At 46.2% G+C, this 27,743-nt stretch overlaps 3 protein-coding genes across 3 annotated transcripts in view; all 3 read left to right on the forward strand.

The window, feature by feature from the left end:
* The first annotated feature begins 1,384 nt into the window (after window positions 1-1,384).
* Window positions 1,385-27,743, forward strand: part of LOC132583315 (uncharacterized) — a 31,521-nt gene continuing 5,162 nt past the window's right edge. Inside the window, exons 1-6 of the mRNA XM_060254978.1 lie at window positions 1,385-1,512; window positions 4,783-5,767; window positions 15,111-15,176; window positions 15,657-16,708; window positions 18,228-18,253; window positions 21,912-22,799. Coding sequence (XP_060110961.1) covers window positions 1,435-1,512; window positions 4,783-5,767; window positions 15,111-15,176; window positions 15,657-16,708; window positions 18,228-18,253; window positions 21,912-22,799 — 3,095 coding nt within the window. The 5' untranslated portion in view covers window positions 1,385-1,434. The remainder of the gene's footprint in view (window positions 1,513-4,782; window positions 5,768-15,110; window positions 15,177-15,656; window positions 16,709-18,227; window positions 18,254-21,911; window positions 22,800-27,743) is intronic.
* ZNF771 (zinc finger protein 771) lies at window positions 13,468-16,912 on the forward strand. The gene is made up of 2 exons (XM_060256632.1): window positions 13,468-13,675; window positions 15,111-16,912. The coding sequence occupies exon 2, from the start codon at window positions 15,833-15,835 to the stop codon at window positions 16,763-16,765; it is 933 nt and encodes a 310-aa protein (XP_060112615.1). The 5' UTR covers window positions 13,468-13,675; window positions 15,111-15,832; the 3' UTR covers window positions 16,766-16,912.
* BORCS6 (BLOC-1 related complex subunit 6) lies at window positions 21,725-24,233 on the forward strand. Its single transcript, XM_060256635.1, has one exon. The coding sequence runs from the start codon at window positions 22,081-22,083 to the stop codon at window positions 22,801-22,803; it is 723 nt and encodes a 240-aa protein (XP_060112618.1). The 5' UTR covers window positions 21,725-22,080; the 3' UTR covers window positions 22,804-24,233.

The raw sequence follows: 27,743 nt of genomic DNA on the forward strand, positions 1-27,743 counted from the left end.
TGGGTCAGCCATAGCTCTGGCAGCGGTTGTCCTTGAAAGCCAGTTTGGTGTAGTGGTGAAGTGTGCAGACTCTTATCTGGAAGAACTGGGTTTGATTCTCCACTGGCACCTGCTGGAATGGTCTTGGGTCAGCCAGAGCTCTGGCAGAGGTTGTCCTTGAAAGGGCAGCTGCTGTGAGGGCCCTCTCAGCCCCACCCACCTCACAGTGTGTCTGTTGTGGGGGGAGAAGATATAGGAGATTGTAAGCCGCTCTGAGTCTGGGGGCGTTTTCACACTCACCTTAATCAGCAGCGACCCCCTCTTCACCGCGGAGCACCCGGAAGAGCTGGAAAGTCCCGGCGCTTTTGCGGCGCAAACGGAAACCGCCAAAAACCAGTTTCCATTTGTGCTGCAAAAGCGCCGGGACTTTCTGGCTCTTCCGGGTGTTCCGCGGCAATTAGTGCGAAATCCGCGCAGATCCTGCGCGGTGAAGAGGGGCGTCGCTGCTGATTAAGGTGAGTGCGAAAACGCCCTCTGATTCAGAGAGAAGGGCGGGGTATATATCTACAGTCATCTTCTTGTGAGGATTTTTGTAACCTTAAATCAATGGCTGCATGTGTTAGCTTCAGGACACACCTTACTAGGCGTTATGAAGAAGGCTGTGGCTTCATTGTTTGCACTTTCTTAAGACTGGCCTGCATGAGCTGTGACCCACCAGTGGTTGCCATGATGGCTCTGTGGCATCTCCATAAATTTGGGGTTTGTTTTGGCATTTTGCTCTCCTAGTGGGCTATAACACACAGCTGCTGTCTGTACTGTGCTTGGCTTGGTGCCTCCCAAGTTGCGTGGTTCTTATAGATGCCTCACTCTTCTTGGGAAACGTGGTCAGCTTCTAGTGTCCTGGCCCCACTGGTGGACCTCCTGATGGCACTTGGGTTTTTTGGCCATTGTGTGACACAGGGTGTTGGACTGGATGGGCCATTGGCCTGATCCAACATGGCTTCTCTTATATGCTCTTTGGTTTCTTTTTCCAGCTAGATTCTTTGGCCTTTCCAGATGGGCTGTCTGAGGAAGCAGATGGTGGTGAGAAGGAGCTGGTACTTAGAAAAGTGAAGAAGGAAAGAGATGTGGATCAGGAATTCGAAGTGGAGGTGTGTGGGATAGAGAGTCAGCTAAAGAGAGTAGGAGATTCATTTGGGTGGGCAGAAGGACCAATTTACAATCTATCTGTTTTGTATATTGCTGTTTTCATGTCTTACATTTTGTAGTTTTTATCGGTTTTAGCCCCCCTGAGCCCGTAATGGGGAGAGCGGGGTATAAGTTTAAATAAATAAATAAGGATGTTATTAACTATTTTTTTCAAAGACAAACTTGGCGTATCTTCCCTTTGCTGATCTCTTGCAGCTTGATCCTGTGGTCCTTCAAGAATTGCCTTCCAAGGAAGAGGAGGGCGAGATGAAAGCAGAGTTGGAGGAACAGAAGGCCGAAGAATTCAAAGTTCAGAAAGTCATCATCCCGCTGAGTGGAAGTTTGGTGAGTAAAGAGCACTTGAGGAGACGTTTGTGGCAGAGGAGTCTGTTCCAGGGGAGAACCTCCAAGCCCTGTGGTTGTTGTCTCCATTATCTCTGGGAACGCTGAGGGTCCCAGTGTTACTAAAGCTGCATCCTAGTGCTAGCTTTTTGGTCAGCTTTGACAACAGGAGGTCTCTCTGGATTCAGCACGTGGCCTCTTTGATGTATTTTTCCCACCATCGTGCTCCTGCAATTGGCATATCTAACTTTCCAGGCCCTTGTAGTGCTCAAAAGTGGCACAGCTACCAAATGATCCCTTCATTTCAGCCCTCAATACTATGACACACGTGCCACATGGAATTTGGTCTGGTGTTGCTTTTCCTTTCATTGTGATTCAGCAAAGAGAGAAGTTGCACCTGGTAGATCTTCCACTTCCGAGCAACCTGAGGTGCAAGAAACATTTTCAAGGCAATTCTAAGGTTAAAAAAAAAGTAGACCTATTGACACCTTTTAACTGCTTATATATTTTGGTCCCTGCCTTGTACCCCAGACCCTTCTATCCACCAACAAAGAGGAAGAAGAAGAGGGTTCATCAGAGAAAGGGAAGGCAGTGTAGGTGAAAGTGGGGTGCAGGAGCAGAGCGGTATCTTCACAGGCACCTGCACTGGGATAGCAGAACTGAAGCAGAATCATTCACACATTCCCCTTTAGGCAATCCCACGGGGGGAGGGGGGTGGTTGTGGGGTTGGAGGCATTTGCTGGAGCCCAGTGAGATGGGGTTCTCTTTATACCCCAAAAGTGTAAAGATAGGTGGGGGAAACTGGAGGTGTTGATTTCTTCTTTGATGAGGGTTATGGCTCAAGTGGAATAACAAACTAGGTTATATGGTCACCATTTGGTTGGATCGAATTCCAGCCAAGTGAAGGGGAATAAACATCAGAGATGGATGAGTTTACATGTCACTCTTAACAGATCTTCTTGGTAATAGAACAAAGTGAGAGTCTGGTAGCACTTTAAGAACAACTAAGCTTTATTGAGAATGTAAGCTTTTGTGTGCTAGATGCACACTTCATCAGACAATAAAATGGGGTACAGTTAGCAGTGCTACATATAGCTTGCGGGTAGGGCTAAGCATGCAAAATGCTTCAAAGTTAGAATCCATTGGCAAAGTAGTGAAATTAACAAATTGAAAGAATACAAGTTCGGTTTGGATAGTATAAGTTGCCTGGAAAAACAGCAAAAGCCAATAAACATGTCGGAATTGGAGAATGATGGTGAGAATTTCACTAAATGCGGAGTCTGTTAATTGTTCTACTTCTCCTCAAGCATGGGTTAAGTTGATAACATCTTTTTCTCAGGTGTTTCTGTCCACCCAATATTTTTAAACATGTAGCATAGCATTATAAATATTCCAGTTTGCCAATGCAAAAAAGAATACATTAAAATACACCAGTATGTAATGCAAAACGAATTAACTAAGACACTAGCTTTTGAATGAGGAAGGGGGTGAGTGAGCTGTCTTGCTTTTGTCCCCTTCCAAGCATGCTCAGTAATTGCTTCGTATCCTCTCTTTGAAGAGGAGAAAGTGCTGGCTGCACTGGTATTCCCTTCTGCACCCAGATTAGAGGAACACATTCATGTACACACAAAAGCTCATACCTTGAATAAAACTTGGTTGGTCTTAAAGGTGCTACTGGACTCTAACCTTATGACCTTCCCTTCTGTTCTAAGTGTTGGGTGAGGCCAAATTAAGAAATAAAATAGAAAGGATCTGGAGGGTCGATGGAGGGATCTCTGCCATGGACTTAAGCACTGATGGGGTAATAAGGGAGAGCCTTTTCCTCCTCCTCCTCCTCACTCTGCCTCCTCGTCTCTCCTTGCCTGATCCAACTGAAAGAGATCCTCATGTTGGAAGCATCTTTCCACCAACATAATTTGTGTATGAGGAGCCACATACCACAGCTGGATGCCATCTGAGCATGGACAATGTCCATTCTGCCAGCATTGTTTTCAGTGGAACACTCAGTGCACCCTGATGACGGAGGACAGCGTGGCCTCTTAACTGATGGGCCCCATCCCATCTTTTCTTTTTTTTAAGCTACTTTTATGGTCAGCTTGTTGCTTGAGGATGGCTCTATGAGTATCAGTGTAGGATACGGAGTATTTTAATGCTGTTCTTATACGTTATTCATAATGGCTGTTCATAATTTCTCATGCTTTTATGGTTTCTTTTAAACTTTTGGAGCCCTCTGTAGTGGGTCTCTGGAGAGGCAGCATACAAATTTTTCTCAATGAAAAAAATAATCGAAAGCCAGTGCAGTACATATAGACCAGGGGTGGGCGAACTTGTTTAATGTAAGAGCCTCATAGAAGAACATCAGATGCAGGAGGGAGGAAGGAAGGAAGAAAGGAAAATAGATGAGGGAGGGAGAGGTGGAGAAAGCAACTTTAAAATACATCCTCCAAGCCGCCAACTGGCTAGGTGGGATGGTGGGGGCTTCGAGAGCCGCACAATATGCGTGAAAGAGCCACAGTTTGGCCACCCTGATAAAGATACTCATGAAGGGGCAGTTTAGGACCCAGGCTGAAAGCAAGCCAGTAACAAATTTCTTTCCACATGCACTCGAATGCGGTCAGAACTGCATGCTTCCATGGTGCTGTCTGTGTGTGTGTGTGCAAACCTGGCTTTGTGAACTGGAAAGTGTTAAAGAGATTAGGGTGCTTTTAAGGATTTTCCTACATTCCTCTGGGGTCCCTCCTGTCAGCCCTGTCCAGCACTTGGCTTGCACTTTACTAATACAGAGAGTGATAGTCTGAGAGGCCCACTAAGTGGAAGGAGAGAGCTGTCAAGCACATTATCTTGTTTTTCAGTTCAGCTGACCTGCAGCACCCTTTTGTTCTTTTCTCATTGCAAGAAGAGCTTTTAAGCACCCAGGGAGGAGAAGGAATCCTCTTTTAAAGATGAGTTTGTAGAGTCATTGAATGTTTGGCTCACAGGATGATACATTCTGGAATAGCACCTCTTCCAGCCCTCCATTGGTTGCCTCTGTCCACCATACATACACAGTGGTGGGCTCTGGTCTGGAAAGCAGAACAGAATTATGGGACTTTTAATGTCATTTTAATGTGCCTTTTTGGAGAAAAGGGAGAGATATAGATTTAGAGAGTGTAGAAGCAGGGCACAGCATCGTAAGTAGTAACAGTTACAAAAATACTGTCCGCTGTTGTCTTTCGTTTATGTATACAGCCTACGCTGCTTTTAATTTTATCTCACTCACTGCTATCCCTGCAGGTACCCTCCTCGCGCTCAAACACATGCGGCATCTGCGGTAAGAGTTTCAGCCGCCGCTCCAACCTGGCCAAACACCAGATCATCCACACAGGTGAGAAGCCCTACCGGTGCAAGGACTGTGGCCGCAGTTTCAACCAGAGTTCAGCCCTCACCAAGCACCAGAGAACGCATACCGGGGAGCGCCCCTACGTCTGCGGAGACTGCGGCAAGGCCTTCACAGCCAGCTCCAACCTCCTGCAGCACCGGCGTTTCCACACCGGCGAGCGGCCCTACCGGTGTGAGTTGTGTGGCAAGGCCTTCTCTCAAAGCTCCAATTACAACCTGCACCGCCGTGGCCATACGGGCGTCACGCCCTACCAATGCAGCGTGTGTGGCAAACGCTTCACTGGGAGCTCCTGCCTTACGCGCCACCAAAGGACCCACACTGGAGAGAAGCCCTACCAGTGCCAGGAATGTGGCAAGCGGTTTTCCGGGAGCTCGACTCTAGCCAATCACCGGCGTACCCACACGGGCGAGAAACCATACGGCTGCGCCGAGTGTGGCAAGAGGTTCACCCACCACTCAAACCTGGTGGATCACTGGCGGGTGCACACGGGAGAAAAACCTTACGTGTGCACCGAGTGTGGGAAGAGCTTTCGCCTTAGCTCACACATCATTCGCCACCGTCGCACTCACGCCAGCGCCCGGGGTACCAGCATTAGCCTCGAGCATGACCTTCTCAGCGGTGTTGACATACCTCATGCTGATCACCACATCAGCTTTGGTTGTGCCAATGATGACAGCCCTGATAACCTTCACAGTGCCAGTCATGATGCCATGTGTGCCAATGCCAGCATCTCTAATGGCAGCAACGATGCTGACGGGGAAGAGGGGAGCCGCCTCCTGATCTGCAGCCAGTGTGGGAAGGGCTTCCGCCTGGAACCTAACCATCGAGAGCACACAGACTCGGCCTTGGGAGAGGGGCCTTATAGTTGTACTGAGTGTGGTAACAGCTGTTGGACGTAGCGAGAGGGCACTGGAGCAGAAGAGCAGGGCTTCAGGGGCCAGGGAGGGCACAGGACTGAATCAGAACCTCCTTGTGGCTTGTTGAATATTAAAGTCAGTAGTTGAAATGGGTGTGGACTGGGGGGGGGATACAATGTCCAGTGAGAGCCCCAAATGTTTATCGATCGGTGAAAAGGTAAGCTTGGGGGTTTTGTATGAACAAGGCCTTGAGTTCACCCCCAGGACCTTCATAGTGCTATTAGCTCCTCTCCTAAAGTTGTGCTCTTTTGGCTATGAAGGAATAAATAAAACAGGCTGGAGGAGGGTGTCTGTGGCACTCCTGAATTCTCACTCAGAGATTGGGTTTAATTTAGTGCCTCAAGATGACTTTAGGAAGATATTTTCAGTTACCTCTCCTGACTCACTCCCTGCCTCTGCAAAGAACATTTCCGATGTTTTCGTCACATGGAGCTGCCTTATAGTGAATCAGACTCTTGGTCTATCAAAGTCAGTACTGTCTACTTAGACTGGCAGTGGCTCTCCATGGTTCTCAGGCAGAGGTCTTTTACATCACCTCCCGCATGGAGATGCCAGGTATTGAACCTGGGACCTTCTGCGTGCCAAGCAGATGCTCTGCCAGTGAGCCACCAAGCCTCTCTTGTTTGGCATTTTTGGAAAACAGCATAAGGAATACTGAAATGATGGGTGAGGGCCTGGAAATCAATTTCAAATAACGGATTTGTGTTGCTGGATCCCCTTTTATGTTCAAGAAGGGGACGATGGGGGGCTGGGGATGTACATAGTACTGTGTTTGGATGAAAGGAAGAATGTGGCCTTCTACTTTCGTTTGACCAAGTGAGCAAAAAAAAATGTCTATGTGTATATATAAAAATACTTGGTCATTGCTGACTTGCTCACTGGTGAGGCTAACCAATGTACTTCCATTACAGCTAGATAATTAAAATATGGTACACACGTATGCTGTCCAAGGTATGCTAATTAGAATGAGGATGTTTTAACCTTTCTGCCTTTTAAAAATGCAGGCGTGATTTGCATTATAATGGTGGCCAATGCTTCAGCATTAACCCAGGCAAGGCTCACACTTCAACCCGCCTCAGATTGATGGAGGAGGAGTTTGCAGCCAGGAACGAATCCCTGGTTGCAGAGTACAAGCTGTCTCTATTAATCCGCACATAAAATCTCTTCAAATTCTTCTGTGCCCTGGAGCATTGGTCTTCTTGCTGGTATCCAGCTCTCAGAGAAGGAGAATAATTGCAGCAACATTAGACACATTTGGTTTTGTCTCCCACACCTCAATGAACACTCAGCAAAAGACCTTTTCCAACCCCAGCTTCCCTGACTTACAGATTTCTAAAAGGTCCAAGCTCTGTATGCTACAATTAGAAGAAGAATTGCAGATTTATACGCCGCCCTTCTCTCTGAATCAGAGACTCAGAGCGGCTTACAATCCCCTATGTCTTCTCCCCCCACAACAGACACCCTGTGGGGTGGGTGGGGCTGAGAAGGCTCTCACAGCAGCTGCCCTTTCAAGGACAACCTCTGCCAGAGCTCTGGCTGACCCAAGACCATTCCAGCAGGTGCCAGTGGAGAATCAAACCCAGTTCTTCCAGATAAGAGTCTGCACACTTCACCACTACACCAAACTGGCTACAATTAAGATTTTCCACAAAGGATAACCTAAACAAACTGTGCCAGTCAAGCTAATATTGGTTGGAATCAGGGCCATACCCAGGATTTAAAGTTTGATGGGACACAAGAGATACCGTTTTTGTTTGGGGGTGCCAGAGACCTGAGCATGCTAGTGATCCAGTTTCCCTAAACCAGGCAGCAAGGGCAGGCAGGCATGCAAATCCCAGCCATTGTTCACCACCAGAAGCCCTGTTCAGCCTCAAGTTTGGCTTCTCCAGGCAGGCTTCTCTCAGCAACCATGAAGGGAATTAATTTGTGTTTTTAAAATAAAAGTCAACAGATTTTTTTTTTTTTTTTGGTTGGCCTGGTGCTTGCAAATGAGGCTGTCCTCTAAAGTGGCATCTCCAGAGCTGGTGATCGTAGTGGCTAAAAAAAGTGTGAGTTGGGGAGGGGGGGGGGGCTTGTTCAGATCTCACCTGCAAGCTCTTTAGGTGGACTTGGCTAGAATCTACCTCAGTCCTGAGCTACCTTATGGAGCTGTCGTAAAGATTACTGTCATAAGTCCTATATAATAATGTTATTCACACATACCTCAACCAGTTTGTCCCAGATTTTGAGATGGCTGCCTGGTTGTACCCTGGTTTGTAAATTTCAGAAAGCAGCATAAATATATATATATATATATATATATATATATATATATATATATATATATATATATATATATATATATATATATATATATATATATATATATATATATATATATATATATATATTTATGCTGCTTTCTGAAATTTACAAACCAGGGTACAACCAGGCAGCCATCTGTTGACTACCCCACCATTTAGGATGGCCTGTCTGGCAGCAATCAGAGCCAGGGCCTTTTGCATTGTGGCTCTTGCAGAGGAATGGGCTCCCTCCTTGGAGATCTCCAGGAAATGCAGCAAGGCCTGCCTGTTTGCCAGGGTTTCTGAGGAGGTTTGAGTGACAGGCATCTTTTAAAGGGGAGGGGGATATTTGTGTTTGCTATCTTATTTTTGCTTCTACCTAAAAATGTTTTTAACTATTATCGTAAGCCGCCTTGAACCACAGGGAATGGCGGGATGTAGATGGTTTGATAAATAAAAATTAAGAATAAAGAGACAACTGAAAGTCAATTAAAATGGAAATGTAACAACATTAAAATAGATGATGCTGGTATTCACCCCACCCGTCTCAAGCAGCCTGAACCACTTCCTTTCAAGTACCCTTTGTTGGCAAGACCAGCCCTCTGCTGGGATTAACTTTCCAACTGTCAGGGCCCTTGCAATGCTCCTGCTTTTTCAGGATGTGGTCCTTTCCCGCTGAATTGCAGGCAGCCCTGTCAAATCAGGTGACCAACATTTCCCTGACCCCTCAAAGCTGGGCTCCAAAGCCTTTCATGCACAGGAGTGTTTAGCAGACCAGCTTCCCCTACTGAAGTTGTGCCTGTGAAGTAGTTGCTTGAAAGTTCAGAAGTAAATGCGATGCACCAGGATGAAATCCAACCAACTACTGTTCTTCCCATCCCAACATTTCTATGTGGGTTGTTATTTTTGTCTCTGTGCTGCTGTTCAAAGGCACAGGATCACTGCCAAGTGCAGGAAGGGCTTCAGTCAAGGCTCTACGCTCATTCACGACCTCAAAATCCACAGCAAGGGAGCACCCAAGTGTTTGCCTGCAGTGCATTCGCTGCTTTAGCCAGAGCTCTGCCTTGATGAATGATGTACACAGTGATGACCCTGGGATCTTGGCCAGCAGAGTGAGGCTGTACATGGGACCATTTTGCCAAGTCACCGGACCCTGAAGGGAAAGAGCATGATATGCTGGTTTTGACCCCAGGGACATTGAAGATGAACTGGCACAACAGACACAAGGCCATCCAGACTAAGGATTGGATGAAAGGCTGCTTAACATTACTGTGTTTTCCCCAGGAATACATTTTGGTTCTTTCAAGTTTGCCAAGGTGGCTAGAGCACTAGCACACCCACTCATGGAATGCCAAATTGAGTGGGTGAACTCTCAGCCTAACCTACCTTACAGTGTTCTTATAAAGATAAATGGAGGGGGGGGAGCTCCTCAGAGGCAGGGAGGAGTAAATATTTAAATAAATGGCCACCTCATCTAGAATTTAAATAGTCACCTTTATCTAGAATTGCCACTTTTTTCGTCCCTTAACAAAGAACATATACCATCATAAAAGTTTCACAACTGGCAGCAATGGTACATGGTTTTGAAAAGTTTATTTGCATGGTTTTGAAATTATCTCTCTGCAAGATAATGACTATAATGCATGTCCAAAAGCCACTGAAAACAGCTGAATGGTAAAAATCACAAAGGCTCAGAGTTTATAGAAATACAACACTAGCAGCCCTGATTTTACCCCAAGCAGAAATCTCAGACTCAGTGTGATACAGTTGATAAAAGCTTGTGCAGGGAGACTTCTGCAATAGTTAGGGATGATTCCGCACCAAGGATACCCCATTATTCAGCTACCCAACTGATACCTTTTTAAAACGTTTATCACAGGATTCCTCTGTGCACAGACCATTAACCCATTCCTATTCCATACAAGATAAAATCTCTTTTAAACTTGTAAAACCCCAGTTCTTCTGGGTCTGAAGGCTTTGAGCAAGAGCCATTTCTTGAGTCTGAAGATGAAACTGCAATCCACAAAGTAACTAGTCAGTTACTTTACAGCAAGGGGATATACTCCCCTGCAGAAATTAGCTTAACATATGATAGTAGCTTGCCTTTTATAGAGAAGGGAGCTGGGGGAATAGGATTTCTTTTTTAGGTTGGTGGTAGATGGATTTCTGTCTTCCCATATTCTGCAGCTTGCAGGAATCTGCAACCAAATGTCTCCTAAAGTTTTTTCCTCCTTGTTATGTAATTTAAATGTATTTCTCCACAGTTTTTCTTTAATAACAAAAATATCTCTTGCATCACTTGTAATCTTCCTTCACATTTAGATGACAAACAGGCCAGGGTGGGGGTGGGACATGGGAGAGGAGGCTAGCTGGCAGTGAGGTTATAAAGTGGGTGCTTTGGAACTTGGGCCACCTTCCACAGCTATGCTTAAGGGGTTGGCTATGAGAGGGGATGCCTCTTCTTGAAACCAACAGGCCAAAGCGGTGGTTGGTCCCAGAGCTGCTGAAGCATAACTAGGGCTACCAAGGCTTGTCTTTGCCCTGCCCCTGTGAATTTGGAACACAGGAAAATGCACTCCTCATACAATTCAGTATCTTATATCACAGTGAACTTTATATATATAAAGTAAATTACTCAATCCACAATAAAAATTGAGTAAATTACTCATCCACAATAAAACTCTTAGAAAGACGCTGAAGTCTCTTGCTCCTGGTTTTTATTGTCTTCCAGAATTTTTTATCTTGTTAAATAATTCCTTGAGCACTCTGTTTGAAGGACTGTTTTGTAGAGTGGGCTTGTTTAATGAGATGTGGTTTGAGTAATTTACCAGTACTTTGCTACTGCTGGAGATACAGGATTTGAATGCTTTGCATTAACAGAGTAACTTGTATATTTCACATTTACCGTTGTTCTATATATAAAAAGTTCACTGTGATATAAGATATTGAATTGTATGAGAAGTGCATTTTCTTGTGTTTTATATAGCTGTGCACTATCTTAACACAGGAGCCCATTTTTGCTGTTTGGAATTTGGAAGCAGCCTTTGTTAGAAGCTGTTCAACCACAGTATCATGAAAATAAAAGGCAAAAAAGTGGCCATTTTATTCAAAGTATCTCCTGCTCTCTGCCAACAAGTTCCTGAAGTAGCTTCCCAAACAATACTACGGTCTTCTCCAAGCCTCACATTAAATCACTAGAAACATATTACAAACAGCAATACTAAATACATATTCATAAGCTAAAACGGTTGCAAATAATTCAAAGGCCAGTTAAGAGCAGCTATTAAAGGGACCATTTTGCCTTAATGTCATAAGATAAAGCCAAACATAAGTATAAATAGGTTATGTGGCTCTATGGTCCTTGTCTAAATTTTCCAACTATTGGATCATTACAGATATTCCTATGAATGGACCAGTGAGAAAACCAGGTAAGGAGTCCTGGTTTCAGGTAAGGAGTCCTTAAATACATTTGGCAGAACCTTTGAGAGGAAGGGTTGGACCTCCCAGCTCATAAAGCAAAAGATTTTAAAGAAAATCCATGAATTTGATTTCATAAATAAAATATAACTTGCAATTCATGTTGAACAACACAATGCTTTTTAAAAGTCTGGATCACTTTTAAGGGGTTAAAACCAACGAGAGCTGCACATGCTAGAAGAGCCCTGGAAGCGGCAGTAAGGGGGAAGGAGACAGCAAAGGAACTTCCCTGTGACCTTCTTGCCTCCAGCTCCAAGAGCCTCAGCAGAGCTGAAGGCAAAACACAGCCTGGATATTTGCCAAGTGGGAGAGCTGTCAACATTCACACTCTGGTTTTCTGTAGAAAGTCCAGGTTTGGTTCTATTTTTAATGATGCCTCTCTATTGTCAGAAGAGGAGAAACAGCAAAGCTACTAAATTAGAAGGTTGGGCTTGTGGTCTGAAATTGGAGGTCACTGGGCATCTGCTAACTTGCACAGGCGCAGATGGAGTGGTTTTCTCTCTGTTTTCTTTGTAGGGTTTCTGAGATATTAACAGTGACATGACAAGTGGAAATTCAACAGGTATATCTCTTCCCTCTCTCTCTCTCCCTGTTGCCTTGTCCCTGGTTAACTATAGGGATGCCAGCCTCCAGGTGGGACCTGGGGAATCCCCCAGAATTACAGCTTATCTCCAGACCACAGAGATCACTTCTTCTGGGGAAAATGGCTGCTTTGGAGGGTGGACTCTATGGCATTGTACCCCACTGAGGTCCCTGTCCTCCCTAGGCCCCATCCCCAAATTTCCAGGGGCTTCCCAACCTACTTAGCACCGAGTCATCACTGACCCATGGGGTGATGTCACATCACAACGTTTTCTTAGCAGACTTTTTACGGGGTGGTTTGCCGTTGCCTAAGGATGTGCTAAGATTTGGGAAAGTTTTAAGTTCTGTGTAGTGGATGAGCATCTGACCTTTTCAATATGACAGGCACATCTATTTTGGATCATTTCCCCCCACTCCCAACCTTCCTTATTTATATCTGGGAAAAGTAATTGAAGACGTCCAAGAGTCAGTGTGGCATAGTGGTCAGAATGTCAGATTTGGATCTATGAGACACAGGTTCAAATCCTCACTTTGCCATGGCAGCTTGCTGGGTGACCTAGGGCTGGTCACACTCACTCTCCCTATGACCAGGGCTTTTTTTGAGCAGGAACACACGGGAACACAGTTCTGGCTGGCTTGGTGTCAGGGGGTGTGGCCTAATATGTAAATGAGTTCCTGATGGGGTTTTTTCTGCAAAGAAACCCTTTGTGAAACAATGGTGATGTCAGGGGTGTGTGGTCAAATATGCAAATGAGTTCCTGCTGGGCTTTTTCTACCAAAAAAGCCCTGCCTATGACACATTCTGCATCTGATTGGAAAGATAAGCAGCAAACTTTAGTCCACTTCTTTAGTCTGAATAAACAATGAACTCCACCCTAGTTGGTTCATCTGACTTGGTAAAGAAACCCTGGCTTTGATTGAGGATGGCAACAGCCCACATAAGACTTGTTCAGCTGGCATGGTTTTGTTGGAAGTTTGAAACGCAAATCACCTTTTTAAAAAAGAGTAATTTTTTTGTAGTTTTTATAGCTCTGCAAACAAGCTTGTAAATATTATGGTAATACTGGTATGTCTAGTAGAATTTTATCCTTGTGGAGTACACGTCCCCATTTTTTCTTCACAGCAACTCAGTGAGATACATTAGGGTGAGAGAGAATGATTGGATCAAGGCCACCCAATGAGATTTATGGAAGAAATCTGAACCCAGATTGTCTCACTCCAGTGCTCTAACCGCTACACTACACTGGCTCCTAATATGTGCCAGTGTCAAAGCATCCAGAGTACACTGGGATCTCCTCTATTAGTTTCCCAGTGAAAAGTTGATACCAAAAGAGGTGGTTGTTACTGAGAATAAAATTATATTGAAACCTGACAAGCTGTGCCCTGTATATCCTTCTTTACAAGCAGGACATTGTTTGTCTGCAAACCTGCTTTGATGTCTGAGATGGATCAAGAGGAGGAACATAACGAAAAAGGCTCTAAGGATAGAAATAGCCTTGCATTTGTGATACCAGCTCCAAAGCCATTTGGTAAAGTTGGGGGAAAGTAGGCAAGTGCAGAAAGGGGAGCAAAGTCACTAGATACGTCTGTTCCACAACATGTCAGGCTTTTATACATAGACATAATTTTTTCAAAATCCCAGGGAGACAGAGTTAGTATATTTACTTTTTAAATCCTACAACAGGCAAAATAGAATCAAATAATGTGCAATCGTTAGATTACGGTCAGGTCTAGCCAGCCTATATGGGGGCTTATCAAGCATATTTACCAAGAAAATGTGAAGGGGGAGACTCAGTTTAAGCAAACTAAAACTGTGAATGGTTGTCAAGCTGAATCTATTGGTACCATGGCTTGAAAATTGCATTAAGCCATTGGTCTTTCTCTGATCCATTAGCTGAGATCTCTGTACATCCACAGCTATGGGCCCTTTCTGGGGTGATTAGGAGGAGTGCTGGACAGTGTTCCGTTCAAGTTGAGCTAGTGTGCGCTAGCTCACAAATTTTTAGCCTCCAACTCACACATTTTTGTCTTAGCTCAGGAAGGAGGACCCCAGAGCACACTAATTTATGCTCACAACTTTAATGCCAGTAGCTCACAATGTAGAATTTTTGCTCACAAGACTCTGCATTGGTGCTGGACAGTTCGGGCAGAAGATGGTAGTGGGATAGGACAGGTAGCAAAGACAAAGGTAGAGTCTGTGGATGCAGCTCATGTTTATTAAATGAGCCCTTGTGGAACAGTCACATGTATGGAGGAAAAAAATCAGTACAAGAGCCTTGACTTGCAATTCAGTCCCTAAAGTGTCATTAATAAGAACTGTTCAAGTTGTGACAGGTAGAATGTCCATCTTACACATTACTCCGTTAGTACCCAGCCAAAAATGAGCAAGCAGGGCATGATGAAGACAGCCCACCCGCTTGTCCTCAGTGATAGGCACTCAGAGGCATCCTTCCTCCAAACACGACGGTGCTGTGACTTACAGCCACTGACAAGACCTACAGACCATGAACTCACAGGTGTGTGTGTATGTGTTTTAAAATCATCTCAAGTAATCACTATCACAACATCTTTTGATAGTGAATTCCATTAACAAGTCTGCATTCTCTGAAATGGAGACCAAGATGAGTTGAAGAAAAAACTTCACATTGGTTCTTTGTTGTTTATTTGGATAAACTGCAGGAAACTCAAGGCCAACATAGAAAGGACGGGGGCAAAGAAATAGCACTTGGTAAAGGCATAGTTGCTAGCAGATTGCAAAACAAGTAAAGCTCCGTTGGTTCAAAAACAGCTAGATTTGTGTCCAGTAACATGGACTTCAAAACGACTTTATGGAGGAAGCAGGCATTAAAGTAAGTGGCAGGGACAGGAGGTCCCAGATACAGGACAGAGCTTCTAGAGGATCTAAGGCTGCAGCATTGAGAATGATAGCAGAGGAATCACTTGTGAATTTGTTGTTCTGTCTAGGAATGAGGAAGAAATGGGAGGCAGCTGAGTCACGCAAGAAGCCTGCAAACATAGAGCAAGAAGATGGTCAGTTTGCATCAAGAACAAAAATCCAGAGAAGTTAGCAATAGCAATAGCAAAGCATCGGCAAGTGGGCCAGGTAATCTGTGGAGCTTGTGGAAAGAGCTTCGTCAAGACTTGTGAACTGTTCACACATCAGCGTACCCATACAGGTGAGAAGCCGTACCAGTGTTCAGGCTGTGGGCATTGCTTTTCTGTCCAATCCACACTGGCCAGCCACCAAAGTATCCATACTGGGGAGAAGCCTCACAAATGCCAGGAGTGTGGCAAAAACTTCCGACTTAAGAGCATTCTGGCCTGCCACCAGCGTGTCCACAATGGTGTAAGACCATATCCATGCGAGTACTGCGGGGCCAGCTACAGCACTAAAACACACCTGGTGTGGCACCTAAACAGTCATACGGGAGAGAAGCTGTTTAAATGTAGAGTGCTGGAAACGCTTTGGAGAAATCTCCTCTTTGATAGAGCATCTTCTTTCCCACCCAGGTGATAGTGGTGGTGGGGAAATCAGAACTATCACCACTGGTCGTTCAGAGAGCAGGAATCCTCACCACTGTGACGACTGTGGAAAGAACTTCTGTCGGAGCACCACATTAGCGGAGCACCGTCGCATTCACACTGGCAAGCGTCCTTTGGCCTGTGAGGAGTGCGGGGAGAAGTTCATGCGCCGAGCTCTCTACAACGAACACATCCGCATGCATTCTGAAGAGGGCCCGCCCAACCTATGTGTAGTTTGTGGGAAATCCTTCACGAAGCGCTATTCACTCCTTCAGCACCAGCGGTCACACACAGGAGAAAAACCCTACCAGTGCCCGGACTGCCCCAAAAGATTCATCGCTAGCTCTGCCTTGACACAACACCGACGAATACATACTGGAGAGACGCCCTACCCGTGTCCAGATTGTGGGCGCCATTTTAGCCAGAAATCAGTGCTTACAACTCACCGGAGACTTCACACAGGTGAGAGGCCCTACAAATGCCAAGAATGCGGGAAAGGGTTTAGCCAAAGTTCAGCCCTGACCCAGCATCTCCGGACTCATACCGGGGTGTCTCCGTACAGCTGTGGGGAGTGCGGGAAGAGCTTCAGCGGTATGTCAGCCCTCAAGCGGCACCACCTCACCCATACTGGCGAACACCCCTTTCGTTGTGAGGAGTGTGGCAAGGGGTTCAAGCAAAGCTCCACTTTGGTCCAGCACCAGAGGATTCACACCCACGAGAAACCTTACGCCTGTGTCCGGTGCAACAAGAACTACAGCCAGCGGGCTGCTCTTGTGAAGCACTTGAGGACTCATGCCAAGGACTCCTCCCTTCCCAGGACAGGTGGTGAGCTGGTAGATAATAGCGTTTACAAAGACTCTTTCCTCCGGCCCCGAGAGGTAAAGAATGACACAGAGAATGACACAGAGGAAGTGCTGGCGCTCCCTCCAGGGACATGGGACGCTGGGGTCAAAGAAGAGCCTGAGGATAAGTGGGAGAAGAGTGTATCGGCTGAGGCAATGGGGCCATTGATACAGGTGAAAGAGGAGAAGCTGGATGAGGCATGGATGGAAGAACCAACAAAATCCCTAAGGATCAAAGAGGAGCTGGATGACTGAGGGGGTGGGTGAGATGGAAGCTGGGCTTCATGTGTTTTTAAAGGAATGTGGATGAATGGAAACACTTTTATGTAACCAGGTGGTGAGGGAGAAAGATCTGTCTGCAGGGGTTAATGTTTACAAAGAAAAGTTTGTATCCGAAACCTGCCCAGGAATCCAAGTTCACCTTTTTAATCCTAGATGTGCTGGGGGTAGTTTTGGTTCCTCAGAGGTGAGCAAAAATGAACTCAGTACATGTTCAGGGGCACTCCTTCAGTTCAGATTATTCTAGCTGGATCCTGCCATTTCAAATGGGTTTTAGAGTAGAGCCCTGGCTGGGGAGGGTGGGGGGGTGGAGTTTTTACTGTTTGAATTCTGAGGGTCGTTAAAAGCACCACACAACACCTAAAATTAACATGGTTCTGAAAATTTCAGAACAAAGAAAAATAGTGGTGGAAAGCAATACTCCCTCTAAGCTGTGGAGTCTTGTGAGCAAAAATTCTACTTTGTGAGCTACTGGTATTAAAATTGCGAGCTACAGTACTTCAGAAATTAGTTTGCTCTGGGGCCATCCTTCCTGAGCCAAGACAAAAATGTGTGAGCTGGAGGCTAAAAAACTGTGAGCTAGCTCACACTAGTCAGCTTAGAGGGAACATTGGTGGAAAGTGCCGTCAAGCTGCAGATGACTCACAGTGACCTTGTAGGATTTTCAAGGCAAGAGATGCAGAGAGGCAGCTTGCCATTGCCTGCCTCTGCATAACAACCCTGCACTTCCTTGGTGGTCTCCCATCCAGGGCTGACACTGCTTAGTTTCCAAGATCTGATGAGACTGGGCTAGCCTGAGTCATCCAGGGCAGGGCAGGGCAGGGCAGGATGGAAAATCTCATGTTTATAAAAGTAATACCATCACCAGATTCCTGACTCATATGGTTGCATGTGTGACTGTGAAAGCAGGCAGAGGGATTAGAGTATATTGGTGATGGCCACAACTAAAGAAGCCCCGTGACGCAGAGTGGTAAGCTGCAGTACTGCAGTCCACGTTTTGCTCATGACCTGAGTTCGATCCCGGTGGAAGCTGGGTTCAGGTAGCCAGCTCAAGGTTGACTCAGCCTTCCATCCTTCCAAGGTCGGTAAAATGAGTACCCAGCTTGTTGGGGGTGGGGGGGGGGAGTGTAGATGACTGGGGAAGGCAATGGCAAACCACTCTGTAAAAACTCAGCCGTAAAAACGTCATGATGCAATGTCACCCCAGAGTTGGAAATGACGTGCTTGCACAGAGGACTACCTTTACTTTTACAACAACTAACTAACTGGGAGTGGGAGGTACAGAAGATCATGAAAGAAGCCCCAGCAGGTCACGGTGCTGTAAAATCCCACCATTGCCAGCTCAAGACAGTTTCCAACTTAAAGGGCATACTGACAACTGTGCCTAAGATACAAGTCTTTCCCTGTAATTGTGTTCTGGCTTCATTTCTCTTGCTAGAATAAGCATCCTTGCTTTATGGCAAGGTAATTACTAGTCCTGCCCCTAGTCCTGGTTCATAGGGTATAAAAAAGGATTGTTATACCACATTTAAAAATAGCTGAAGGCAAAGCTGCTTCCAATAGACTAGTTTCTGGGAAAAAATGCTTATTCTGTCTCAGGAGTAGGAAGTCTTTTTGGCCTGTGGGGGGAAAAAAAGTCTATCCTTGAAGATGCTGGTGTTCTAGCAGACAAAAAAGAGGGGTGGGGGCTGAGATGAAGATTCTGCTTGGTCCGACAAATCAGATGCAAGCTCAGCTCTGGTGGTATTACCAGCATCTCAGGTCTCACCGTGGACATGGTTGGCAGCTACACAGATCAGAGAGGATAAGCATGCCCGCCATCTTCTCCCATGCCATGATGCTAAGCCCAGTGGCTCTGTCACCACCTCAAGGCTAGCATTGGTTGCTCCAGCAAAGAACCAGCCCTGTAAGACTACCAAACTGGTCCAGTATGCTGCTTATTCAGCACACATTCCAGGAGTTGCCCACCCCCAAATAGTGCTTATATATTCACTGTGCTTATTCACAGAGCACTAAAACTAGAGGTTATGTAATTTTTTTCATTTAAAAAAAACACTGACACTGGGACATATCATTTTTTGTTCCTCTGAATTACCTTCTGTGCTCCATTTTAACACTGAGCCCTTTAAAAGAAAGAACGGGCAGAAACCCTTAATTAAAGCTACCTGCAGGACAGGATCTCCTTGGAAACTACAATGATCTGTGTGATGGAAGAGTCATAGGCCCTTTTCACACTTACCAGTGGAAGCCGGAAGGGAGTCAGTATTGTGCCGCTTTGCAGTAATCCGAGACAGGGATGGGAGTTTTCAGACACATTTTTTTTTCCCGGTAGGGTTCCGTGATTGAAGCAAGCCATTTCACACTGTTCCGCTTTTATCTCGCTTCCACCAGCGCCAGCCGTTTTCGCCTGCCGGCGCGCGATCTCCGGCTTTTTTTTTTTTTTTTGAACGTCCGGCAAAGATCGCTATAGCATCATATCACAACAGCACCACCATAGAGATGGCTAGGCTCCATTGAGATAAGTTACCAAGTTTCAGCGGCAGTGAACTATGGTGATGCTGTTGTGATATATCACTATAGCGCTATAGCGATTTTAGCCGACGTTCCCCCCCCCCCCCAAAAGCCGGAGATCGCGCACCGGCGGGCGAAAAAGGGCGTGAAAACTGCTCCCGGGTTAAATACTGGACATTTCACACAGCGCCCCATAGCGATTTCAACCCGGAAGGAGGGGTGGAAAAGTGGAAGAAGCTGCTCTTTGTTAGTAACGACTCAGGCATGCCTCACTACCGGGACAGCCGCAGGACTGTGTGAAAAGGTGAGAGTATTCCGGTAGCAGCCGGTTACTGAATCGGGTCTGTCTGAAATGCCAACAGAAACCCGTTACTGTTCAGTAACTGACCAGCTGCCATACCGGAATACTTAGGCTGTGTGAAAAAGATCATAATCTCTGTGAGAACTAGTTTAAACCAAGCCAGGAAGCTCAACAGATGTAACTCTTTTAAAAGTTGACTATAGAATAGTTTCTCTGTTACAAGAGCTGTTAACATCCTGTTTTTGGAGTAAAAGACCTTAGTTCGGTAATGGACTTGGATGTTTCTGGTTCAGTTCTCCACAAAGCCATGGACTTAGTGAGATGCACAGCTCTGGCAAACTGTCTTTAACCTCAGCCTCTGAAATGGGAATAATGGCCTACCTCACAGGGTTGTTGTGAGGGCAGACACTAAAAAGTGCAGTGCAAATGATCGATAAAGTGCAGTGTAAATGACTGATAATGAATTGCATTGGTTTTCTAATCCAAGACAGCTATAAATCTGTTTGCAGCCCTATGGCATTACAATAGCCCAGTCACAAGTGGGGGATCTTACCCAAGCAGTTCAGCAAACCACGTTAACAAGTGTGACCTAAAGATAACACAGATACAAGAACACATCATAGCATGGGTGTTTAATACAAACACATTTTATAATCTAATCACAATACTGTTGACTAGGAGGGAGAACTAGCAATAATTCGCAATGGAAATAACCCTTGCAATAGGAAACTATTTCAACATAATGAAACGGGCAAGGTAGTCCTATGTTCTTTGACCTCAAGCATATTTTAGCTTTTGCATGTGTTCAGGATTGCTTCTGGGGCTATACTGCGATATGTAGGATATGGGGGTTCATTCCTCTGTTTGCTGCTTCACTGCTTTCACTTTCCATAGGGAGAAATCTCTGAAGCAAACAGTCCCTTACCAGACCTACCCACTCTGGGGTGCTTTAGCACAGAAGTCAGGGCCAAAACAAAAGGAGACTAGAACTAAACTTGTATGGGGAAACTGAAGAAACTGGAGGAGGAAAGCAGGGAGGCAGGCATATCTAGAATAACACAATCGCATAACTGGAAGAGGCCATAAAGGCCATTTAGTCCAATGCAGGATCAGCCTAGAGAATCCCTGACAAGTGTTTGTCCAGCCGCTGTTTAAAGACTGCCAGAGAGAGGGAGCTCACCTCCTTCCTCGGTAGCTGATTCCACTGTTGAACAACTCTTACTGTAAAAAAATTCTAAGAAAGAAATGCCCTCTTTTTGACCCAGGTTTATTAGCAATAGAATAATTAACAGGCATTCTCACATTCTGACATGTTACTGTTTTATGGTTTCCCACGCTAATGCAACCCAGATCAAAGGTTTTCTGAATTTGTTAATTTTGCTATTCTGCTATTCGATTTTAACTTTGTACCACTATTCCAAACCCCACCAGCTATATGTAGCTCTGCTTACTGCACCTCATTCCTCCTCTGAAGAAGTGTGAACGCACAGGAAAGCTTACCTTCTGAATAAAACTAAGTTGGTCTTAAAGATGCAATCGACTCCTATTTTGTAAAAAAAAGGATTTCCTAATATCCAGCCGGTACCTTCCCGCCCTTAATTTAAATCCATTCTTACGATTCCTCTCCTCGGCTGCCAACAGGAATAGCTCCCTGTCCTTTCAGCGACAGCCCTTCAAAGACTTAAAGAGAGCAATCATATTTCCCCTCCACTCCTCTTCTGAACATTCCCAAGTCCCCCAGCCTTCCCTCTTAGGGCTTGGTCTCCAGGCCCCTGCCGTTCGTTCACACACTTCAGATTTTGCAATACTGTTTAGCAATATTCATTTTTTTTTAAATATACAACACGGCATCTGTTGGTAGGCTGAGGTTTATATCCTTTAAAGAAGCAGACCACAGGTATCAAACCAAGGGGTGGGATATGCCGCCGGAAGCAATGCAGTAAATGGAGGGGAGGGGATTGCATTACCTTCAAAAATATAACAAAAAGAAGCACGGCTTTTAAATCCAATTTGCTGCGTTAATTGCCGTCACCCCCTTAAAGGCTTCCCCAGGGCTTCCCTAGGCGAATCCTGTACCTGCCCTCCCCTCTTTTCCGGGCAACTCAAGCACGGGTATTACCTCGCCCAGAATTCCTTCCGGCAGAGGAGCAGGTCCGGATGGAGAGCGCCGCTTCCTTCCACCGCCGTGTCTTCTTGCCGATTGCTTCTTTCCCGGCCAAGAAGAGCCAATGAGAAGCCTCCATCCGACCTCCTTAACCAACCTGTGCTTCCCTTCCTCCCCTTACGGGGAGATTTCCCCGCCCCTTAAAGGCGCAGGGAGGCCACTGGTCCCGGAGGTGTAGGAAATGGGAAGACAGACTCGTCCTTGCGCCTGGTCGCCAATATCTTTCTCTGCCGAAGCTCCTCCTTCAGGTCTCCCGGTCCCCGCTGCCGTCTCCCTTGGCTGCTCCTGCTCACCTTCTTGCTTCTGGGTGGCGCGATGGAGGGGCAGCACATAATGGCTCAGGTGCACATCCAGACGCCCATCTCCTCCTCCTCTTCCTCGTCTTCCGTGGCCGGGGAAGAATCTAGGAAGCTGCCCAATCCGGTACGAGTGGCAGCCCGGGAAAGGATGGTGGGAGGCCGTCTGTTGGACAGTCATAGCCTGGATGGGATAAGCCAGGTGTATGGAGCCTCCAAGGCCCAGGAAGGCAGGAGGGCCACCATCTCTAGCGCCCTGGAGCTGGAGGGGACGGTGAGCCATGATGGGGACCTGACCCACTTTGTGGCCAACAATCTGCAGATGAAGATCAAGATGAGTTCTCGAAGCAGCCTGGATGACACGGAGCCCACTTCTTCCTCCTCGATGTCATCGCAGCTGTCTGTAAGGGGCAAAACCGCAGACATTCCTCCCATCGACCCGGAGGTGATTCGGGATCTGGAGAGGCTGACCAGGGATGTGGCTCAGAGAGTGGACCAGATGCTGAGAGTCTTGAACGGCTCTATCCAGAACATGACTGCCTTGAGCGTGGGCTACATCCAGACTTACCGGGATGCTGTGGACAGCTTGGGTGAATCCGTGGACATGAGCATCAAAGGGATGTACACCCTGATGGCGAGGTGCGAGGAGCTGGACCGGTCCATGCAACCAGTCCATACTCTTGCGAAACAAATCAGGGAGATCAAGCGGACACTAGAGATCTTTGAGGCACTTTGCAAGTAGTGCCCCTTTCAGAAGAATGAGTGAACTTGCTCAGCAGTGGGGAACAAGGCAGAGGGCAGTGAGACAGAGAGAACACTTGGTCTGTTGTGATTCAGACTCCAAAAGGGAAATTAGGTGTGTTTCTTGCACTGTAATAAATGCATTATTGCAGTGTTTCTCAAGCTTTATGAAATTTTGCTTCCTCCTGATTTTCCAGCCTTGAAATATCATGGGGCTTCCAAGCTTGAAGTATCATGTGGCTTACAGGTCCAGCTCATACAACTCTTGTGCCACTTCTACTCCACTTGTGTAGATTCCTTCATCCTTGTGTTGCCTCAGACTCTTGACAAAATCCTCCTTCACCATACCTCCTCTCTTAATGCCACTATCTTCAGCTTGAAGAAACCAAGATACTTTCAGCCCTATTATAAGCCTTAGTACCCATTTTGGGGTTTTATATTCCAGTTACCAATAGGATATGCCAGGTTTTACAGCTAGAAAAGTTTTAGCTCACTGGTGGGAGGCCTTGGAATCTGTTTAGAAAAGTTCAGGCCCTAGTATTTGACTCTTCTACAATATCTATTACTTAAACTGATATGTTTCTCATGCATACTATATGAATGTAGTGGAAGAGAAGTCCTTGAGAATTTGCAGTGTTTTTTATTAATGTAATGGGTTACCAAAGTCACACACCATACAAGGCAAAGGGTAAGGGCTATCTAAGGAGTAGCTATGAATCTGAAGAGTTTAAGCTCCATACCTTATCATAGTTCATATAATATTCTTAAAGCAAGGGACAGTTCTCAGCATTTGTCTGTACAAGTAAGCTTTCCAAAGAGCAATTGACAACATAAAAATAGATGGCCCAATGGTGTGTTCTTGTCTTCAACGCCAGTTCCAGCAGATGATTAACAAAAGGCACCTGACACACATCATGGAGTATTAAAAAAATGGGCCAACAGTAGCAAAGGGGGGAGCGGGAGGAGAAAGCCCCATGTTTATTCTTTCTGTGCATTTTTCATTACAGTCAGTTGCTGAACCATCATGAAATATATAGCCCATACGCTAATGACTGCAAAGAGCTCTGGTTTGTTTGTCTAGTTTCACTGAATAATTCAGCCTCTGCCAGCGTCTGAAATAATATGAGAAGCTGCTGTTGCCAGTTACTGGGTTCCTAATGGGCATGCCCCCACAGCTACCAGACACACCCTTTGGTTGTAGAGAGCTACCAACACTTGGGTTCTGTGCTCCTGTTTGGCAAAGACTTCTCTTCCAGGAGGCCATCGCAGCTAAAACAAACACAGAGGACCTTTCTCAGGAGGGATCCAGCAGCTGGCAGGGTCTGGCAGAATGCAAAGTTGTTTATGGGTTTTGTATTTCTCATTTGGAAGCATGGCTGAGTGGTGTATACCAAGAAATAAATTACTTCTTTTTATAGCATGGCTAATCCATTAGATGTGTCTTGGTGTTCTACTTCAGTGGAGCCGGGGTGTGTGATCCTTTCCAGCAATGATAAAGCCTGGCATTACCCTGAAGTTCAGCACCATCCATCACTGAAGCTGTCGGTGTGCTGGCAAACAAAAGGAAGCGAAGGGTAGAAAATGACTGTACAGGGCCAGACACATTGGGAACAAGCTTAGCCCCAGAAACACTTGCCAGCCCTTCAGTACTTGCTTCGGTGCCTTGGGTGAAGGATCAGCCGCACCTGCTGTGCAAAATGGTCTTGAGTAGCACAGTTTGACACATGAGCTGGGGGCCATGTACTCTATCCTGCAACATCACAGTAACAATTTACTTAATCACTATGTAGAGCAGGGGTCCTCAAACTTTTTAAATAGGGGGCCAGTTCACTGTCCCTCAGACTGTTGGAGGGCCGGACTGCCGTTACTGTACAAGGCCGCGGGCCATCAGTTCTCCGTCTTCTGCATCTCTCTCCCTTCCCCACACCACACACCCCGACCTGGGAACTCACCTCACCTCGGTATCACCTCACACTCTGTCTCCGCCACCTCAGCCCAGTGCCGGAAGTGTGCGTTGCTAACGCGAGTTTAGGTCGAACGTCACTTCCGGTCTGATTTTGCCATAACCCGGCGGGCCGCATAAACGTCCCCAGCGGGCCGCATCTGGCCCGCGGGCCATAGTTTGAAGACCCCTGATGTAGAGTAACTGGGTGTCTGCTTTTTTCAGAAGACAATCTGGCTTTTGGGGGGCTTGTCATCTGAGATTTCCCAGGTACTGCTTCTGTCTAGTAAAAAAAAGAGAAAAGACTAAAGTAGGTTCGTTTGTGTTTGGCTGAAGCTTTTTGTAAAAATTTGAGGGTCACTCAAGAAGCAGAGCTGCCCTAGACTTTGCTGGCATTGTAGGGAACTGTATTTCTATTTAAAGTAATTTGATATACATTTGCACCCAAGAATGTACATTAGAAGAAAAAGACTGCAGATTTATACCCTGACCTTCTCTCTGAGACTCAGAGAGGCTTACAATCTCCTATATCTTCTCCCCCAGCAACAGACACCCTGTGAGGTGGGTGGGGCTGAGAGGACTCACAGCAGCTGCCCTTTCAAGGACAGCTCCTGCGATAGCTTTGGCTAACCCAAGGCCTTTCCAGCAGGTGCAAGTGGAGGACTGGTTTTCTCAGATAAGAGTCCGCATACTTAACCACTACACCAAACTGGCTCTAGCATACGTAAATTTTGCCATATATTAAGGAAGAGCTCTTGTCTGCTTTCCTTTGTGTTTTTGATCACTCTTCCTAGATGGCCATTCTACCACCATTTGGGAAAGTTATCTGATGGTACTCCATAGACCAAGGGATGAGTCCATACACACTGTAAATTTTTTAAAATTTGATTCGGTCACTCTATGAAGATTGGCTCTCTGAGGTAGAATTGGCAGGTTACAGCAAGCCAAGTCACTTAACAGCAGCACCAGCCCTGGGCGGGAAAATGACTCCAAGGCATGAGGAGGAACTCATATTTATAGGGCTCACAGAGATGGGGGCGGAGTCAAAAGGCAGGTGGAGCAAAAAAATGATTGAGAGTAGAGCAATGTGGAGCAGAATGAGGCGCCAGAATTTGCAATACCTCCTGCATAAAAATGAATGGAGATGTGAACGTGTGAATGAGGCAGGTGTGTAAAACAGGCAACCATATTCCTGTCTATGTTTTGCCTGCCCACCCCCAAGGCAGACACGCTCTTTTCAGTAAAGGGATTCTGCCTGTTTATAGGAATGCATCTACAGATTGGAAACCGGAATGACTAGAGGTATGGGGCATGTAAAGACAGTCTAATAGGAGCCCCAGGCGTATGGAGGCACACGAGGGTCGGGATGTAGATGTTTAAGTTGCAGGGTGGTCTAGTGGACCTGGCTTGACTTGGGGCTTGTGGGACCTCTATGACTGGAGCAACTGGCTCTTCAAGTGTCACGGGATGGAGTGGAATTAAAGAGCACAGGAAACGCAACGGGCTGCTGGGGTGTCTCATCCCCTGGGCAAAGGGGAAACAATAAGAGTCAGTAACCGCAGTCGGGGAAACCGTAGTCTGAAAGAAATTACATCTTGCTCCGCTGTCTCAAATAATAAGGAAATAATATCCACAACAGGACGCAAACCGCGCCATCCTCAAAAGCGTCACCCCCTTCGAAATCGAAGCCAGCGCCCTTGGAAGGGCGTGACCCTCTTCAAGACTGTACAGTTAATTAAATGAATATTCATCGTGAAAAATGCAGAACTGATCCTGAGCTAAAGGGACGGAAATATGTAACGATCGGATCAGCATGGGCAACAGCAATGCGATTCAGGGCCACCTAAATAGGATCTCGCTCCCTCTCCGAAGCGAATGGCACCTACTACACCCTCCAGCCTCGTTGCAGTCCGGTCCATCATCCTTGCTTAAAGCTTGACACTTGTCACGTTACTATTAGCCGTGCTAGTAATATCAGATTAAGAGTGCAATTCTGGACGGGGTTATGCCCTTTCAAACCCACTGAGCATGCTAAAACAAGCCCTTGCTTGATGCTTGCTGGAAGGATTTCCAGAATAAACTTTCAAAGGCCTAAAAAAAAAAAGGAAGAAAAAAAGATTATTTCGTAACGGCTGCCTGAAATAAAACGTCACAGCGCTTGGGTTTGCAATGCAGTCGAGTAAAGGCTGCTATCCCTTAAAACAAGGGTCCTAGGACAGTACCAGAATGAGGGAAGCGACGGAGTTAAAATCGTCGAGGCTGCGCAGTTGCGGCGTCCTAGAAAGGACTTGGAAGGAAGTGCAGCGCTGGAAGGGTCTTAATCATGAAGGGACCTTCCTGTTGCGAGCGGATCTCCAGGGCCAGATACCCAGCAGCATCCCCATGCCCACTCTTTAATGAAAACAAAGCCCGCGCGCCAGGGAGACAAGGGCCAAAGACAAGGTTGGACCGGGCTGCAGTCGCAGCTCCTTATTGGGCAGGAGATGCGGGGAGATGCAGGGGGGAGGGCGCTGCGCAAAGGGGGTGGGAAGCAAAAACTGCAATGGAGTCAGGAAACCGTCACCATGGTAGGAATGTTTAAAAAAAAAAAATCAGGGAGGGGAAAGTTAGGAAGGAAGGCTGCCTTCCAGCCTGGGAGTGCGAAATACTGCAGCTTTATTAATATGGTGCAAACGACCCCTTGTTCATGACAGCAGTGTCGCTGAAGTGATGGTTCCCATAGAGTTAGGTTGGTTTGGAATCTTAAAAAAACAAAAACCACTGTTGTGTGGTGCTGTGTCTTGTACAGCTGACGGTACATGCTTATGTAAGAAGACAGGTTTATTATACAGAGAGCAGTACTTTTGCGCTTAAGGCTCTGGGTTTGTGCAAGGAGGTGTTTCAAACGTGATGGAGCAGGTGAGAATGGTTTGGATGCCTCTGGACTGTGGGCATCGGATCAGAAGTTCTATGTTGCAGGTCTCTGGAAACTACTAGAATAGAGTTCTCCTTCTGATATG

The sequence above is a fragment of the Heteronotia binoei genome, chromosome 15, assembly GCF_032191835.1.
Source record: "Heteronotia binoei isolate CCM8104 ecotype False Entrance Well chromosome 15, APGP_CSIRO_Hbin_v1, whole genome shotgun sequence".
NCBI classification, from domain to species: Eukaryota; Metazoa; Chordata; class Lepidosauria; order Squamata; family Gekkonidae; genus Heteronotia; species Heteronotia binoei.

Excerpts from the sequence above, each read along its gene's own strand:
- ZNF771 (XM_060256632.1), top strand. The coding sequence starts at position 15,833 with ATGCGCCGAGCTCTCTACAACGAACACATCCGCATGCATTCTGAAGAG.
- BORCS6 (XM_060256635.1), top strand. The coding sequence starts at position 22,081 with ATGGAGGGGCAGCACATAATGGCTCAGGTGCACATCCAGACGCCCATC.